Below are 19,291 nucleotides of genomic sequence, written 5' to 3'. Positions count from 1 at the left end.
GGCGCCATTTCCAAGTTCTATTTGCTGCGCCCTGCGTTCCATTTGCCTCCCGCGTCCCGTTCCTAAGATGGAGCTGCGGCGCCTCTGCGCCCTGTGCCACTGCCGGCAGGAAGCCCCTGTGCTCCCTCTGGGGCTGCAGCGGGATCGGTCCCGCATCCCCGACCGAGGACCGCTTCTCTCCCTTCTCCTTTCTTCGGGGTTGCTGCCGCTGCCCACTAGTGTGCCTCCCTTCCACACTGGCGAGCTCGCCGCCGTCAGTCCTGGGGCCGATGACTGGCAGTGCGTGTTGGCGGGGGGGTGTCTCTGGGCAGTGATCCTGCGCGGAACGCGGCGGCCGCCCTCGAGAGATGTGCAGAGGGACGGCGCCTGCTCCTGAGTCAGCAGCGGATAGGAGGCGGGCGGCAACTCGCCCACCACCCCGGCCCCGCCGAGCTTTCCCGGCCCCCCAGCATCGCGCTGGCTGTCAGCCCGTGGCGCCGAGCGCCCGCCTGGGGAAAGGGTCTGCGGGGGCCTCGCCCTGTGCTGCTGCTACTGGGTAGGCTCGCCGCCGCGGCCTGGGCGCGGCCGCAGGTGCCGGTGTGGGTGGGGAAGAGGTGGAAAATGGAGTCGGCGTTGCCCAGCGCCCCGTTTGGGCGCCGGCTGACTTTTTTTCCAAGCTGAGCGCTCGGAGCTGTCCCCAGTTCACCGGCGAGGCAGCAGAGCGTGGAGCCGGCCCACAGGCGGGCGCTCTCCCGGTGTGAAGGGCTTCAGGGAAAGCACTGCTCTGGCACGACTGTAAGTATCGTGCTGAAATGCTAACGGGACAGCGGTAGAGGTGATCCGGCTTGGGAGGAAATTATCCCTCGCATGCGTGTGGCAAAACGTGTTACATGTGTGTGCAACCTGTTAGGCCAGGAGTGTGGGGAGAAACAACAGTGGGCAGCGTTGGGGGAATGCATTTATGTTTTACTGTCTAATTTGCAGATTTATTTATATACATATATAGATACTTAATGTGTATTTTTATGCATGAAGGATCAAACAGTTTTGGTGGGGTTTTTCCTAAGCGTGTATGTGCAGTCAGCTATATCTGATTTGAGCTCAGAAATCTAAGTTTTATGTAGCACTCTGTCTGTGTGCATATATTTGGATATTTGTATATCCAGAAAATCTAAGAATATTACTTTGTCAAGGTGCTCTCAATTTGTTTTTTTGTCAGCGTGTGCTTGTTAAAGCTAAAATACATATTTATGTGTGACTGATGTTGAGGGTGCTAATGTGTTGTATGTGCCATGTTTTGTCATATTGCATTCTGAGCCAGTAGAGCAGAGGTTAAACAGAAGAAAATATTATGTTTAATTTTTGATTCCCATCAGTTTTGGGTGCTCTCTACAGTGTGATTGCTATGCAAAAGAAGACAGTTCCATCATTCCCCTGACCCTCTTCAGGATCATATCACAGATAACTTGTGGATGGTCAGTTGAGGGAATGAAATTCAACAGCACAAGCTGATTTTGATTACTGTTCCTTTCTGTCTATGCAGTAGAAGGACTCTCTCGTGCCTTTTGCTGACTGCATGACATGGTAGTGGATTTGAAGTATGATATACTAGCTTTTAAACTCTTTGGAATAGGTTTTGTACCTGCTTTTGCCTTCTTGTAGGTGACAGATCCTCAGCCGTGCAACTCTGATAGACGTTTATTTTGTTGAGTTATCCACTCCTGCAGGGTTGACTTTTTAATACTTTAAAATTAGGCATTGCCTTGAGCTAAATCTGAGTCATTAATAACCTTACACAGTACAAACTCAATAGGTAATAGTGTCCATGTTAATTTTGGTGGCTTAGGTGATAGTGGAGGCTGAGCTGCTCAGTAGGGTTTGGTCTCTTCTCCCAGGCAACCAGCACCAGAACAAGAGGACAGAGTATCAAGCTGCGCCAGGGGAGGTTTAGGCTGGAGGTGAGGAGAAAGTTCTTCACAGAGAGAGTGGTTGGCCATTGGAATGGGCTGCCCAGGGAGGTGGTGGAGTCACCCTCCCTGGAGGTGTTCAAGAGGGGATTGGACGTGGCACTTGGTGCCATGGTTTAGATAGTCATGAGGTTTAGGGTGACAGGTTGGACTCGATGATCTTTGAGGTCTCTTCCAACCTGCTTGATTCTATGATTCTATGATTCTATGATTCTATGATTCTATATCTAATTGTGTGCCTGAGTGGTGCAGGTGAGAGCGTGTATATGCAAGCTTCACAGGTTGATGTTTTTCCCTTGAGCACATGTCAATGAAAATTGTGCTGTAGCCGGGATTTTACATTATTAAAGCTAACTGAAGTTACTGTCAAGATCTGTGAAGGAGACCATGCTGTGGGCATGCTTACTTAGTTCAGTCTTTCCCTGCCTTTTCCTTCAGGGAGTGCTGAGATAGACAGCTGAAGGTGCACTTCTGAAAACTTTAGGTTCCACAGGAAACACATGCAAATGTGAACCTGTTACATCTTCACTAGTTGCCTATCAATAAGCTGCAATTTTATCATTTCTTATGACGTATAGAGTGAAGAAGTTTTGGTTATCTGTAGTTCATACAACTGACCTCCCACCTTGTTAGTTTTGGCTGCTGTCTGAACAGGCTGCTAATTTAAATGGTGTAGAGATGGGGGAATTTCCATGAAAAGGTTTCTGAACTTGCTAGTGAAATCTCCACCAGAATGCTTTAAAAATACTGATTCCCTCTCCTTTCTGTGTGCACAGACATGGTATCTATTTCTGGTGGACCCCTTCAGATCCTTTCTAGCTGTACCATCTTTGATGTTGAATAAAATAGGTTTGGGGAGAGGTTTTTGAGACTTGGTTGTATGGACTTTGAATACAGATCATAGAATACAATCATAGAATCGTTTTTGTTGGAAAAGACCATTAAGATCATTGAGTCTAACTGTTATCTAACTAGGAAGTCTTGTGTTAAACCATAGAATCATAAAATGGTTTGAGTTGGAAGGGACCTGCAAAGGTCATCTAGTCCAGCCCCCCATGTTCCTTAGCACCACATCTCTGCATCTTTTAAACACCTCCAGGGATGGGGCTACAACCACCTTCCTGGGGAGCCTATTCCACTGTTTGATAATCCTTTCAGTGAAGAATTTTCTTTTAATATGCAACCTAAACCTCCCTAGTGCAACCTGAAGCCATTTCATCTCGTCCTATCACTTGTTATTAGGGAGAAGAGACTGAACCCCACCTCGGTACAATCTAGTTTCAGGTGGTTGTAGGGAGTGAGAAGGTCTTCCCTCAGCCTCCTTTTCTCCTGGCTAAATATCCCCAGTTCCCTCAGCCACTCTTCATAAAACTTGTTCTCCAGACCCTTCATCAGCTTTGTTGCACTTCTCTGGACATGCAGCAGCAGCTCAGTGCCCTTCTTGTGGTGAGTGGCTCAAAACTGAAATACAGTACTCAAGGTTTAGCCTCTCCTGTGCTGAATATGGGGGAACAGTCACTTCCTGGGCCCTGTTGGACACTCTATTCCTGATGCAAGCCAGGATGCTCTTGGCCTGCTTGGCCAAGCATACTGCTGGCAACTGATGTTGAGTTAGTTGTTGATAACATGCCTAAGTTTTTCCCCAATGGACAGCTTTCAAGCCACTCTACCTCAAGCCTGTAGCATTGCATGGGATCATTTTGACCAGAGTGCAGGACCTGTCACTTGTCCTTATTGAATCTCATAAAACTGGCTGTGGTCCATCAATCCAGCCTCTTCAGGTCCCTCTGTCAAGCCTTGCTACCCTCAAGAAGATCAACACTCCCTGCAAGCTTAGAGTCATCTGCAAATTTACGGATGGTGCACTTGATCACCTCAAGTCAAGATTATTGATAAAAATGTTAGAGACAACTGGCCCCAAAACTGAGTTCCAGGGAGCATCACTTATGACCCGCTGCCAGCTGGAGTTATCTGCATTCACCACCACTCTTTGGGCCTAGCCATCTAGCCATTTTTCTACCCAGTGAAGAGTCCATCCACCCAAGTCCCGAGCAGCCAGTTTGTCCAGGAGGATGTTCTAGAAGACAGTGTCAAATGCATTACTAAAGCCTAATTAAATGACATCCACTGCCTTTCCATCATCCACTAAGCTGGTCACCTTCATGTAGAAGGGGATCAGATCGGTCAAAGAGGGCCTGCCCTTCATGAACCCATGCTGACTGTGCCTGATCATCTGGTTGCCCTGTACATGCTGTATAATGGCACTCAAGATACCTGCTACATGACCTTTCCTGGCATTGTGGTTAGCCTGATGGGTCTGTAGTTCCCAGATACTCCTGGCCCTTTCTGTAGATGGGTGTCATATTTGCCAATGTCCAGTCAGCTGAGACTTCACTGGTTTACCAGGGCTGCTGGCAAGTGATGGAATGTGGCTTGGTGAGCACTCCACCAGCTCCCTCAGTCTCCTCATTTGTATGCCCTCTGACCTCATAGACTTGTGTGTGTCTTAAGTGTTGCAGCAGGTCACTAAACATCTCTTGTTCAATGATGGGGGCTTCATTCTGCTCCCCATTCCTATCTTCCAGTTTGCTGTGTATCCAGCAAACCACTGATGTTACTGCGAAAAGAGGTAAAGAAGGTATTGACTACCTCAACATTTTCCTGATCCTCTATGTTCCTCCCTGCATCTAATAAAGGATAGAGATTCCCCTTAGTTCTCCTTCTGTTGCAAATATATTTGTATAGAACACAGGATGGCAAAGCATTGGAGCAGTCTGCCCAGTGAGATTGTGGAGTCTCCTTTTCTGGAGACGTTAAAAGCCCACCTGGATGCGTTCCTGTGTGACCTGCCCTAGGGGATCCTGCTTTGGAAGGGGATTTGGACCTGCTGATCTCTGAAGGTCCCTTACAATCACTAACATTCTGTGACTCTCTAGAAGCATTTATTGTTGTCTTTAATGGCTCGTGATAGATTAATTTCCAGTTCAGCTTTGCCCCTTCTGATCTTCCCCATGCATAATCTCATGATAATCTTGCAGTCTTCTCTTTGAGAAAGCATGTGGTGATGCTTTGTTTGCTAGTTTTGCTAGTGGTACTAAATCTGAATATAGATCCTTAGTAGGAAATTGGTGATTACATGTGGAATTGTTATCAAGTGCTGTCTATCCAGCAGTCTCCAATTTCAGTGCTGTAGGGGAAGAGCAGAACCACCATAATGGATATTGTACCCACAGGGAAAATCCTTACTGTCAGGCAATTATCTTTCAATTTCTGTCATAAAGTGTCTTTCTGCACAAACATGTAATTTAATTTAACTGCAGATGCAGTTACTTTTTCATTTAAGTACCTGCTCTCTTTCTGAATGGTGCCAGGGTATGACTGTTGAGTGTCTTTCAGGATGATGTGACTTTGTACCGAGCAGATAGGAGCTAAGTCAATCCAGTTAGAGTTAATGTGGGTAGCCTGGTTCCCTTTTTCAGTTTGTTAACTTCGAGGAGGGAGCACTTCAGTGCTTTCTTCCCGTCAATAGCATTTTCCTTAATAAATCTGTCCTCCGTACCATTTATTAACTCTTCTGCATGTTACAACGGTTCCACTGGTTACGTTTAGATGGATTTTAAAGAAACAAAATGTGCTTGGCCATCTGAGGTTTGTTTCCTAGCGAAGTGTGTGTGCACATGCGTGTTTTATCTGTTTATAACAAGCTAGTTTTCTGGACAGCAGAGTTAATGAAGATTTCTGTGAACTTGCATTTTGAGGTCAAACAAAGATTTTCCAGTTGTCTTTGCACATGTTTCTACATTTTTTTCCATGTAGTCTTCTTCTTCTGCAGACTGCACTGATCGTGTGACGTGGGCTGCTGTAGAAGTTTAAATTGCAGTTTTACTTTCTCTGGCTTTACTGCCTGTTACAAAAGCGGTAGGAACTTAACTACCTGCTGGTAACCTGTTCTTCTCTGGTTGAAATCAGTCAATTGCTTAAAGGGTGCACTAAATGGGAGAAAAAACAATAAGCAGTTATTTACAAAGTGATCAAGTAAGCTTTTTCTCTGCAGGAGAGCAGACAAACAATAGACTTGGCATGGCCAAATGAAAAGACTTCCTTTCTTCCTCTCCCTCCTTTATTAGCCAAGAAAATGTACTTGTTTCTCTGCTCTTAATATCAACACATGAGATTTCAAGTCTAGAAATGGATGTACAGCATCCTGCTGTGTTAAAGGTGTGTCATGAAGGTGGTCAAATAGCAGACACAACTGGAGAGAGTGTTTATGTACTGCATTTCCAAGATTCTGGCTTTTCTGGCTAATTTTGGTTGTACCCATGATGCCCCTTATCCGATCTACTTTTCTGCAGAGCTGTGGTTGTATCTTGGTCAGTGGCTAGGTGTCCAGTAATCTCAAAAGTAGTCAACTAGCTTTGTTGACTGGTTTGAGCCAGTCTCTGCCAATCAATCTGTGAACAGTTCTTGAAGGCTATTACAAATTAGATGCATTTATGTAACTTCTGATTTTATAACCAAAAGAAATATTAGCCAAAATCCTAGCATATCCATTTGGTTGCAAGTGTCAGGCAATTGTTTCTTCTACTTCATGTTGTATTGTTAATCAGTAAAGGTGATTTCGATCATCTGAAGGCCATAAACCAGAAAGTTTGATTTTCATTTTCAGTGAGTTCCAGAGAACTTTGACAGCATAGCTTAAACTCTACATTGTCTTCTTCCACAGTTTTTGAATCATGAGCATCACTACTGCTGTTACGTTAAGTAAAATCTAGTAGTTGATTTAATTGTAACTATTCAAATTGCGCTGGATAACAAAAAACATAAACATTTTTGCTAGCCTTTCTATAGCTGGTAATACTTTGGCTGAAGTTGTAAACTTTTGTTTCAAGACAACCTCATGTTTTCTATGTCAGCTAGCCTATACAAGCTTGGGTCCTTTAGATCTGCAAATATTATCTTTGATGCTTAGGTAGAAATTGAGTTACAAGAGTTGGGGTTTTGTTTATATTAGATACTAAACATCAGTATGAACAATAGCAAGGGTGCAAGTACCATGAATGAGATCTCCTAAATCCCAACACTGATTTCATAACAGGGTTATGAAATTTTTCTTTAAATAAATTTTCAAAAGCTGTGATTTTAAAGCTTGACAGTCTGTGAAACTCTCTGACTCTTGTGGGTTCAAATGGTAGGGCTTTCTCTACAGCAATGAGAGATTTTTTTTTTCTACTGACAATAGAGACTTTTTCAAGAATTACTGTAATTCACAAAATTACACAAGCAAAAATTGTCAAAATCCTAAGAAGTGCAGTACAACAATGGTGATTTAAATCAATTAATGATTCCTGTTTATTTTTGAGGGCTGACAGATAGCATAAGTGGAGAGAAAAAAGTAGTTAGTTTCAGCACAGTGCTGTTTTGTGTGCTTTAGTATAGTAATTTTTGATCTTGAACAACTGTGATCCAGCTTGAACTACTGATATGAATATCTTTCTTCCAATTCTCCTTAATCTACTTGTTTCTTCAGAAGCATCAGCCCTCACCTCTAAATTGTACTTCTGCTGCAAAAGGATGTGTCAATGTCTACTTGGACCCCACTGTGCAATGCAGCCTACGGTATTTATTGCTTTCTGTTATAATGACACTTGAAGTAGGAAGTGTACTGCGACCACAGAGCTTTGTCACACTGGCCTTCAGTCAGCTGTTGGACAGTAACAGCTTTAAGCTCTGCAAGCATGAAAAAGATTTGCTCCAGCTTTTCTGTGTGTGATTTCCTTGCAGACAATTGGCTAAATCTTTTTTCCCTGCAAAGCTCAAAAGTGATCTTATGTACACCTATTGGATACTTTCCTTCTGTGGTCTGTTTTCCTGTTGTAAAAGTAGTTAATTACTGGAAGAACATAGGTATAGAAATTTTGAAATACCCTTCATGAGAGGAATAGGACAGACAGGTTAGATAAAAATCCGAAGAGGATACAATGATGCTTTGTTTTGCCTCTGGATTGCTGAAGGGACAAGACACCACCTTGTTCCTTCCAGCTCTCCCTTTCCAGATCTAACTTCATTTTTGCTACAAAGTACATATCTGATGTTTAAAGAAAGAATTGACAAAGGAGCAAAGTATGTTTGGTTGGTTGTTTTGTTTAGTTGGTTGCTTTGGGGGTTTTGTTCGTTTGTTTTTCTTTAGAGTAATTGTCCAGTAGCTTGTCTCTCTTCTGAGAGGATGTGTATCTATGGCCCTGGCAGGCCTAATGGACGTCTAACGATCTTACTCCATGCTACAAACTCTTAACTGCTGAGGTTAGTTGTTGCTTAGTGAGTGTCCCCTCCCTGCTGGTCTGGCTGACCTCAGAGCTGTACAAATGTCTGTATTGCGAATCAAGTAGTATCAATCCTGAACTTTTCAGACCTTTTTCCACTTATTACTGTATGCCATAATATGATGAAAATCCTTACACTAATAATAGTGGTGTAAATTCTCAGCAGACCAGTTCCACCATTCACTGCTGGTTTAAAATGGTTTTTCCTTCCCTCTAAATAGTTTTTGAAACCATATACTGCTGCTAAGCATTTCACCTGTCAGATGTCCACTGTTTGCTCTCTCCACAGTAATTGTAATAAAGGCTACTTAAATCTTGTATAATAAAATAACTTTCCATTTTGCACTGCTGTTTAGTTTTTATTTGATCAGGTGGTGTCACTTAGCAGTTAACAGATCTGTGGGTAGCAGTGGAACTAGTGGGGCATATAGTCCATCCAGTATAACAGAACAAGGTGTTGTCAGCTATTCAATTTATTTTTTCACCATCATTGCATTCATGGCTTTGTGATACCTTCCACATCTGCTGAAGAGCTGTATTTAGGGGGCTAACCTGTGGTTGTTTTGAACTGTGAGAATAAAGTACCTGTTAATATTAGAACTAGTAGTGCCTGTACATGTCCTCAGTTTTTCTCTGTGTTAAAAGGGACAAACACTACTGATAGGAAGTTCTGTTTTTCTTTCTTATGCAGTATTAATACACCGTTAATACTCAGTTTTTAACTAATTGACTCAGGTATTAATGCAGGTACAATAGCTGATGAAATGACTAATTTGAATTCTTCATGAGGGGTGGATTTCATGAAGGATTGTCTTCTTTTATGTTCAGTAGAAATATTAACATACATACATGTGTGTGTATATGGATACAGACACTTCCATTAAGTGTAGGGCCAAATTTGTGATGTGTTCATATATTTACCCATCCTGCTTTTTACAAGAAATTCTGTCAGTTCAAAAATAGCAGTTTTGCTTTATCTGTGGCTTGCTGCTGTTTCAGTATTTCTTTTGGCACATTGCCCAGTTCTGCTAAGGGCCAGGGAGGTGAGAAGCCCCTGCTTACTTTTCCCACCTATGGTAGTGTGGCTGGGCCCACTGTTCAGGACCTTTGCTTTCCTGAGGTCTCTGCTGCCTGGCATTGCTCTCTGAATGCTTTCATCGCACCACTTGTTCCTATCTCTGATTTTTGTTAGCATGAAGGGATTCTGCTGCACCTTTTGTAGCATGCCAGCATACTGCCTTATGCTGTATTGCTCTTCTGCAGCTCTAGGTTTAGAATGTATTTCCAGATACAGGTAATGAGGTCTGTACACAGTCTTCCTCTTACAGCCCTGGCCTAATTACATGTAGCAGGTGCCAATATATTTCTGCTCGGCTGACTCCTTTCTCTCTGAGGGAGAAAATTACTTCTGTCTGCATTAAAGTCCAGATGAACCAAAATACACAGATTTCATGTGGAGAGGAACAATGTCCAGATGGAGACAGGTGACAAGTGGTGTCCCTCAAGGGTCTGTATTAGGACCAGTGCTGTTCAATATATTCATCAATGATATAGACAGCAACATTGACTGCACCCTCAGGAAGTTCGCAGATGATGCCAGCCTAAGTGGTGTGGTTGACAAGACTGAAGGATGGGTGCCATCCAAAGGGACCTGGACAGGCTGGAGAGATGAGCTGAGGTTCAGTAAGGGAAAGTGTAAGGTCCTGCACCTATGTCAGAACCATCCTCAATATCAATACAGGCTTATGAAATTGAGAGCAGTTCTGTGGAAAAGGACTTGGGGGTATTCCTGGACAGGAAGCTGGATGTGTGTGAACCATGCACATTGGCAGCCCAGAAGGCAATTCCCGTCCTGGGCTACATCAAAAGAAGCAGCGGCCAGCAGGTTAAGAGAGGTTTCACTCTACTCCCATGAGGCCTCACCTGGAGTGCTGTTCCCAGCATAAGGGAAACAGACCTGCTGTAGCAGGTCCAGAGGAGGGCCACAAGGATGATCAGAGGTCTGGAGCACCTCTCCTATGAAGATAGGCAGAAAGAATTGGAGCTGTTCAGCCTGAAGAACAGAAGGCTCTGGGGACGCCTTATAGGTACATCTCAGTATCTGAAAGGGACCTATAGGAGGCTGAGGAAGGACTGTTTAGAATGGCTTGTAGTGATAGGATGAGGGTCAACGGTTTTAAACTGAAGCAGGCTAAATTTAGGTTAGACTTAAGGAGGAAGTTCTATACAAATGAGTGGTAAAATACTGGAACAGGCTTCCCAGGGATGTGGTTGAGGCCCTGTCCCTGGAGACATTCAAGATCAGACTTGATGTGTCCCTGGGCAGCCTGATCTAGTTGGAGATGTCCCTGCTCACTGCAGGGAGGGGTTGGACGAGATGACCTTTGAGGGTCTCTTCTAACCCACTGTAATCTGTGAATACAGGCAATTCCTTTTCCTTCCTGCTAGGAGATGGCAGTTCTGGCAGGACAGGCTGATGAGGTGTGGGAGTTCTCATTGCAAAAGCAGGACGTTTAAATACTCTGTAACATGAACTAACAGCCAATCTCCACTTGGATCAGGATCAGAGAGAGTGATATTGGTGTACAGAAGCACCAGGCAAGCAGGGAAGAGCCATTAGGAGATGGCAGGAGAGGCTGATGAGGTGTAAGTGTTCTCACTGGAAGGGCTGCTGCACCCACCCCCACACCATTATAAAGAGGCCTGAAAGAGTGCAGGGACCACCAAGCAAAATTGTAAGGTGTGTGACATTATCTGACACGTGGGCATGGCACTTCACAAAGAAGGACCTGCAAAGGAAAGTGCTAAAGCTTGATGGATGTGCAAAGAAGGTGCTAAAGGGGAGCACTTCTTTAATGCCTTTATCAATGATCTGGATGAAGGAATTGAGTGCACCCTCAGTAAGTTTGCAGATGACAGTAAATCGGGGTGGGAGTGTTGATCTGCTTGAGGGTAGGAAGGCTCTGCACAGAGATCCTGAACAGGCTAGATCGCTGGACTAAGGTCAGTTGTATGAGGTTTAACAAAGGTGAGTGCCAGATTGTGGACTTGGATCACGACAACCCCATGCAACACTATAGCCTTGGGGCAGAGTAGCTGGAAAGTTGCCTGGTGGAAAAGGACCCACAGGTGCTGGTTGACAGCTGTCTGAACATATGCAGCAGTGTGCTCAGGTGGCCAAGGAGTCCAAACAGCATCCTGTCCTGTATCAGGAACAGTGTGACCAGCAGAAGTAGGGAAGTGATCATGACCCTGTACTCAGCACTGGTGAGGCCACAGCTTGAATACTGTGTTCAGTATTTTCTTAACATAAAATAAACAACAAACAAAACCAAAGCTGTTTGCTACAAGCACTTGTATTCGTGAATTCAGGACGAGTAATGCTGCAAAAATCAAGATGATCTGTGTGCTCTCTCAATGCTTTTCTTAGTGTTGCTAGAAGTAATTATGTGTACTCCTCAGTCAACTCTTCGGTAGAATAAAGAAGCTCCCATTTGTCTCCTCGTAGTAGCAAAGAGTAGTAAGGTTGGCCTTGCAGAGGAAAAAGGCCCAACAATAAATAAAATTATTTTTCTGCCCTTAGATCAGGGTTAATTCTGACCTTGTGATATTCTGCTGCTGAGCTTGATGCATTTTTCTTTGGGCTAAATAACTGAAAGTCCTTCTGAGGCATCTGGTCCATTTAGTGCTTCTGGGAATGAGTGAAGGTTAAAGCAAATGCACAGTATCTCAGGAATCTTGAGTTTTAGCAATAAGCTCTTCTGCAAGACACAGTTTTTGGTGGGTAACAACTTTTGCAAATTGTGATGGTTTTAAGACTGTCTTTTTTTTCTCACGCTGTTACACAAATGTAGACAGATTTCCATAGAAAAAAGACTCTGTGAAGTTATGGTCTTACTGTAATAATAGCTTCCCTTCTTCTCAGTCTGCTGAGGTATTTGAGGTGTAAAGCTGAAAATACTTCTTAGATTGTCCATTCTGTGTTTCTCTGTTCTTATTCTCAAAAGCAACGGAAGCATTCCAAAAAAAGTGAAGTTTATAAATGGTATACTGTGTACAGTTCTTTGGTTTAGTTTGAATATTCTGAAATAAACCACTAAAAAATAATCACTTTCAGTAATGTATTAGAATAAATGTACAGATGATCAGCATGGGCAGGTGTACGCTAGTGGATTCAGCTGGGAAGGCTTGAAATACTACCTGGTTTCAACTGGAGATCACTGCCTGCATAACTGAGAGCCAAGACAGATTCACCAAGGGAAAGTCATGCTTGACCAGCTTCTTGTCATTTCAGTATAGAAGTGTGACCTGGTAGATGAGGGGTGAGGAGTTCCAACCCCTAGCATTCTATGATTCCATGACACTACTCAGTTTGTGCAGTGATTGAAGGTGTTTCAGGGACCTGAGTCAGAGCTAGGGTCTGTGCACTTAGTGGTTTTGTCCCTGTAAGCTTGGTAGTTGAGATGCCAGGGGTATGAAGCTGGCTTTTGCCCCTGCTTGTGATGCCCCCACTGGCTCTGCCTGAGCTGGTCTGGCAGGAGCCTGTGACTGGCTTCTGCAGCTTTTTGTGGTGTTACAGGGGACCATGTTGGTGATTCTTGGGCAGGAGCCATCTTTGTGCATCAGTTTAGGCTGTTTCATGGGAATGGGTGGCTGGTCGGGCAGGAGCAGGCCTCGCCATGTTCAGCTCCTGGTGAAATCCCACTTGGCTCTGTAGTTGAGAGGGCAGGACTATGCAACTGAGCTTTGCACCTGCTTGTGATGTCCCTTGCAGCTCTGCCTGAGCCAATCTGAAAGGAACTTGTGGCTTGCTTCTGCAGCCTTTTTTGCTGTCACATGTGGTTGGAGCAGTGGTGCGGCTGGCACAGGCAAGGAACCCTCTTTGTGCAGCAGTTCAGGATGTCCCAGGGGCCTGTGTCGGAAGTAGGGCAGGATTATGCCCTGTCCTGTGTAGCTCCTGGTGTCATCCCAGTTGGCTTTGTAGTTAGAGGCTGGGAGCAGGCAGGTGACTGTTTTCCTGGTTGGGATGCTCTTGTGCTGTCCATAAGAGATCCTTCCTCGGAGAGAAGTCCAGCTGCTGACCTGCTAGGGTTTCTACTCCTGTTCAGTCAGCCTTAGGAAGAGTAGCATGTGCAAGCAACTGCCTTCTTCCTTTTGCAAGGGAATGAAAAAAGATGGTCTTCCATTATAGAAAACTGTGTGGTAAAGAACCTGCCAAGAGCAGCCAGTTAGCAGTGTTTCTCTCGTACATAGGTATAGGTGGCTACCTATCAAGTAACATAATGAACGTCAAAGGGGATTGACTGTGATGCACTGCCTTGAGAATGGCTCTTCTCTGAGAAAAGCACTGCCTGTGTTTTCATTGAGAGAGGTCATTTTTAGTCATGCATTTACTTAGGATCTTTTATGTGATGGGAGTTGTGTGATTGGTTAAACTATCTTTTTTCCTTGCATGAGTATAATGTTGCTTGGAACTACCTGTTCTTCAGTAGACCTGTTTGTTGCTTAGGCTGCTTTATTTGGAGAATTCAGTATCCTGGCAATCCAGGATACTAAGTCTCCCTAGAAATTCTGTAGAAGTGCCTGCTTGCATTACCTTGATGGCTGGGAGAGAATAGTGTGAGGGCTGTCTAAAGAGCTGGTTTAACACCTCATGGATTTTTAGCACAGACTGAAGGATATGGTGTAGTAGTAGCCGTGGTAGTTAGATAATGGTTGGACTTGTTGATCTTAGAGTTCTTTTCCAGCCATGGTGATTCTGTAATACTGGCTATGATTCCTCAGTTAAAGATACCTGTTAGCTTCTGTTTAAAGTCAGAGCAAACCCAGGGTCTGGGTAACTGCAGACAGAATATTTGTGGAGTTTGAGGTACAGAAGTCCAAGCACGCAAATTTTGCTGGGAAATTTCTGCATCTCCAGAGAATGAGATTTCCAGGTAGGTAATTTGTTCTGTGTCTTCAGCTTGCCTAATGTCATCCATCAGGAATCCAGTAAGTAACAGTAAAGCCTGCATTTAAACTGTCTATGAAATTTACTGTGACATTCTAATTAATGCTTAGATCTGATCTATTTTTTTCCTGTGCTATCTGTTGCAGTGCTTTGTGGCCACAGCAGGATACTAAACAATATTAGAGGAAACCAACATTAAGACCTATAATTTCTGTACAGCTGGTTGGAAAAGCAGTTGCCCACTGCCTTCCTGGTGCAGCATGGCATTTGAACTTGATGTTCTCTGCCTGTTACTATGGGCAATAACAGGTAGGAATTTATTTCTTGTGTGTCCCAATCACACAGAGTGAAACAAATGCTCCTGGAGTGTGTATGCAGGTGTGAATGAAATGTAAAGCAAGAGCTAGGAAATCTTGAGACTCCTCAGTGGAAAAAGTTCTTGTAAGGTAAAACTTCATAACTGGCAGTTTATTGCAATGGAGGAAGACAGTCATGAGGAACTGTTTCAGGGGAGGTGCATAGGGCTAGTAGGAGTAATGGGGGAGTTCAAAGATTTTTTTTTTTCTTTTGAAGGACAGAAATTTGAGAATGATGTATTACTTTTGTTTTAAACTACCTTTATTTCTTTTGACGTATCATAGGGTGGTTGATTTTTGAGAATCATAAATGCATTTGTTCACATCTCTCAGCTCATCTGCTCTACATCTGCATCATCATCATCTGCATCATCATCTGCTCTACAGACACATATTTCCTTTCAAAGACCACATGGAAGCCCTATAAGCTTCTGCTTCAGCCACCAAGATAGGTGAATTATTTCCATTATCAGACAGATGAAGGATGAAAGTAATTCTTAATACTGTCTCTGTCATATGGAGACAATGCAGTGCATGCAGTTTTGACATGGCATCTCTAGAAAACTGTATGTAGATGTGGAATTTATTTTTTTAAAAGACAGTGTTTGAATTGTGGCTGTGGAGATACTGACAGGATGTCTATTAGCAGGAACAGAGGAAATAATGCTCTATTATATGGCCTTCCTCTCGTGTATTACGAGGAGGATTGACTGCTTCATGAGGGAGAGCCTTGCAAATGTTCTAAGGCTTAAAATGACTACTAAATTTAGGAGTAGTGGATGAGGGAGAAAGCGTTCATGGCAGCTGTAGGGGATAGGCATTAACTACAGCTGTACTTGTAGCTTATTTGAAGTAGCCATCAAGATCACCCTGAGGATCTCATAGTGACAAGCTTCTTGAGGAGAATGTGGAGCTGAGGTTTTTATTCCTGTAATAAACAGGAGATGTATCTTGTGTAAATAAATAAAATGCTCTCCTATGAGATAGTGAGTTAACTGCTGTAGGGTCTATCTTCAGAAAAATCACAGCAACTTCAACAGAGAGCAGTAATGTACAATAAATACTGAATTTTGGCTGTAGAAAATGTCACAGTTTTATACTTCTGATAATGCTGTTAATTGTTAGCAGGCTAGAATGTCCTCCATGTGCATATATAAAGTCTAGGTTTCATTCTTTAGTTGCAACTGAGAACATGATCATTAGACTCAGACTGCTGCCTATTCCAAACCTCTCCCTGTATCTCAGGTGCCAGCACACAGTGTTTAGGTGCTAATACAGTCTAGTATCACATAGACATTGACAGTATGAACTAACCTGGCATGCTGTGTAACTCACTGTAATCTCAGAGATTGTAATCAGGCACTACACTGTCTGGTCTCTCTGGAAAGATGTTTGTGAGCCAGAACACATTACTACAACATCTAGGCTTGACAGAGTAAGTAACAAAGAATGTACTGCAATCACAGGCTGGTGGTTCCACTGTCATTTCAAAGACATGCGTACATCATAAAGTATCTTTTGACACCCCTGGCCTGTGTTTCATGCATTAGATACATAGGAAGAAAAGGGTGTACTTCAAAGGCCAACACCAGCATCAGTGAGTTGTGCTGAAAATCGATGGCTTGTATTTACATACACCTTCCCCAAGAGTAAAGAAAAGGATAGTGGTGATGTCTAGCAAAGAGTCCGTGAGGCCATGTAATCTATGTCTGGGGTACATGGAGTTAAACCCAGGAAATCAGATTGCACAACACCTCTGACTGCAATGACCTGCCAGTCCGTCTTTGTGTTTTTGTTGGAGTGGCTAATCTCAGGACAAAGCACCACAACAGGAACACGAAGTATGAGAAAACTGAGTGTAAGCCATGAGAACACTTTCGTGTTTGCAGAAATGTGTTTCAAGGTCTGCCTCAAACACCTGCACAAGGTGAAAGATGGACTGAATTTATTCCCAGGTGTTGGAGTCCCAGTTGCAAATTAAAGTGTTGTTTCAGTGATGGAGAGCAATGTCTTCTGTCTCTCACAGGAAAAAAACAAACACATCACCTCATTTTTGGATGCACTAGCATAAAAACCATTGCTTTTGTTAACGGACAGAATAATTAAAGCTATATCAATATAAGCTGATTTCTTAAATGAGTGGATATAGGCCAGTGAAATGAGATTCACATTATAGGAATGCCTATGCGTGTGTGACATTGGTTGCTTGGGAGATTCAGGTTCAAAGTCCTGCATTATTTTAAGAATATGCTGGACTTGATGGCTAATGAAACACCAGTAATTTTGTGAGAGGTTGACTATGTGATGTGGTAGCTGGTATTTCAAACTGAAAGTGGCAGAGTGGCACTTGAAGTTCTGTTTGACACCAGGCTGAGTGAAGACTTGGGAATCCAGTCTCAGGTTAGAGTTTTGGATTATGCTAATTTTGTTAAGTCTGTAAAACAAAAATTGTTGGTGATTTCTTTTCTGAACAGATAAATAATGAAGCTTTAAAATTTCTTTTAAGAGGTTGGTCACATTCTCCTTCAGGGATGAAGTAAAGAGGGGAAGGGATGAAAGCAGCCCTCGAAAGAGTTGTTTGACTTACCTTAATATTGCTGTTCCTAAAATATTAGTTGCAATGAATTGTTACTGACCCAATATTGTACATTGCACACAGCTGTTTCTTATCTCCCCGCTGTCCTACAGGATTAACTAACTTGATACTGGTTGAAAAAGGACAGAGTGGTTAATGGACTACCTGACTCATATATTTCATTTTAACTTCGTGCTCTGCTGGGTCCTCTGTCCTAAGTTGTGCAGACAACTTAAGGAAAAGACTTGTTATGAAAATGTGGAGCCTCTGCCAGGGTCTTAAGTTCTTAGTGGTGAAAGGGAATGCAGAGGGCACAGAACAGGATAGGAGGTTTTAAATTCATGTTCCCCTGGAGAGATTTTTCATCGGAAGTGTAAAACGGAAAAGTAAACAGCATCCCAGTTCTGTGTGAAGAGTAGCTGGAGTCAGAAAAAGTACTTGAAGCTGTTTAACGTTGTTGCCATCTTTCTGTTCAGCTATATCTATTTGCAAGTTATTGATCTTTTTAAAATGCGGGGTTTTTTCATGTTTTCCACACCCCAAATAGCTCTGCTAAAGCATCAGAAAGTCTAGCCCTTTCTATCCTTCAGTGTGTGGTGCAGGGTCTTTTTGTTGGTTTGGGGGTTTTGTTTGTTTTGGATTTTTTGCCTACCTTGCAAGCTGTAAATTCATCCCAGGCAGTATTGTGCCTCACAAGTATTCAGGCCATGCATTTTGAAGGAGTCTACTACTACAGTTCAGCCCAGAGATGTGGTGGGAACTGTAGTGCAATGGTTGGACCCACCACTTGTGTAGGAGTATCTCTGCATCTCCAAGTCTCTCAAGTCATGGCTGCACCTAACTCCTATTGCCAACCTAGTTTTACTCCTTGATTTCATTTTTCTTTCCTGTCAAATCAACAAATTTGAGCTAGACTATATTAGTCAAACTGCTTTTTCCTGCCATGTACTGTTGTGAATAATGAGGTTTCTGCTGCCACAACTCAGCTCTTAATGACATGCAAAGCAGGCAGAGTCAGGTCTGGCTGTTAGATCCACGGTGGTGACATCTTCTTTTCATTGGTTGAGTTATCAAGTTTAGTTAAAAAACATGTCTTAGCACTCCTGGATTTACTCAACTGGTTTTTGATGCATGATCAAATTTTTCAAATTGCGTTTTGAAGAGAAGCATTCTGAAGAGCAGTTACAACCAGGAAAAAAACAAAAGCAAACAACCAACCAACCTAGAAAATGTGTTAAAAAAAGACTGAGATATAGTGTGTTGATTCATGCTTGATTTGAACACTGTAAACTATATTATGGCTTGATTGTAATGTTGTGTCTTAGGTTGCTGGTATTGTTTCAGGTTTCAGTTGTGAGCAGTGCACAGAAGGAACCACGTACTCAGGTGCCGTAATATCACCCAACTTAGAAACCACTAAAATTGTGCGAGTTCCTCATGCTGTGTCGGTGTCTGACTGCATCGCAGCGTGTTGTGACCTCTCTGCTTGTGACTTGTCCTGGATGCTTGAACGACGCTGTTACATCGTGAACTGCCAACACAAAGAGAATTGTGAACCTAAAAAAATTGAAACTGTAAAGTCCTATCTTACTTTTGTGCTGAGGCCTTCGCAGAGGCCAGCCTCATTACTGGGATTTGGGCAAGTGATCCCAAGCATGGTTCACTCTGTGGGACTCCAGATTGAGCCATCTGAGGTGAGTAGCCTGAAGGAGCTGTCTCTTCTTGGCAAAGATCCCAGCCTTGAGGAGATACCTGAATATATTGATGATTATAAAGAGTTGGAGCAGGACCCCTTTCAGGTGAATACCAAACATGAGCAGAAGGAGAGCACAGATTATGCTGAGTGGGGCCTGATGGTGGCAGGTGAAAATGGCTTCAACTCTTCCATGGGTGATGATAGAGATAACCAGGAAGACTTTGCTGCAAAGAAAGGGGCAGCTGAGAAGGTGGAAAGACTTCTGAATAAAACCATCTCTGAACTGAACTCTGTCACTGAGCATTCTGTAGAGAGGTTGTCATCCCTTCCAGAGATTACACCCTTCCCTGGGAAGACATTTGAAAGTGAAGCAGCTGTTCAACTACTTGCACAACCTGCAGATGCTTTGCAAAAAGAGGTATGTTTGCCCTTCAGGAAGCAGGTAGAG

General features: G+C 43.3%; 1 protein-coding gene across 2 annotated transcripts in view; it reads left to right on the top strand.

Annotated features, from left to right (window-relative positions):
* Positions 1–14,476: 14,476 nt before the first annotated feature.
* KIAA0319 (KIAA0319 ortholog) overlaps positions 14,477–19,291 on the top strand; it is a 31,037-nt gene continuing 26,222 nt past the window's right edge. For both annotated transcript variants that reach the window (XM_054381660.1, XM_054381659.1), the window contains exons 1-2: positions 14,477–14,525; positions 18,492–19,261. In XM_054381660.1, coding sequence (XP_054237635.1) covers positions 14,477–14,525; positions 18,492–19,261 — 819 coding nt within the window. The remainder of the gene's footprint in view (positions 14,526–18,491; positions 19,262–19,291) is intronic.

The sequence above is a fragment of the Indicator indicator genome, chromosome 6 (assembly GCF_027791375.1).
Source record: "Indicator indicator isolate 239-I01 chromosome 6, UM_Iind_1.1, whole genome shotgun sequence".
Taxonomy (NCBI): domain Eukaryota; kingdom Metazoa; phylum Chordata; class Aves; order Piciformes; family Indicatoridae; genus Indicator; species Indicator indicator.
This window is presented reverse-complemented; position numbering and strand designations above follow the sequence as displayed.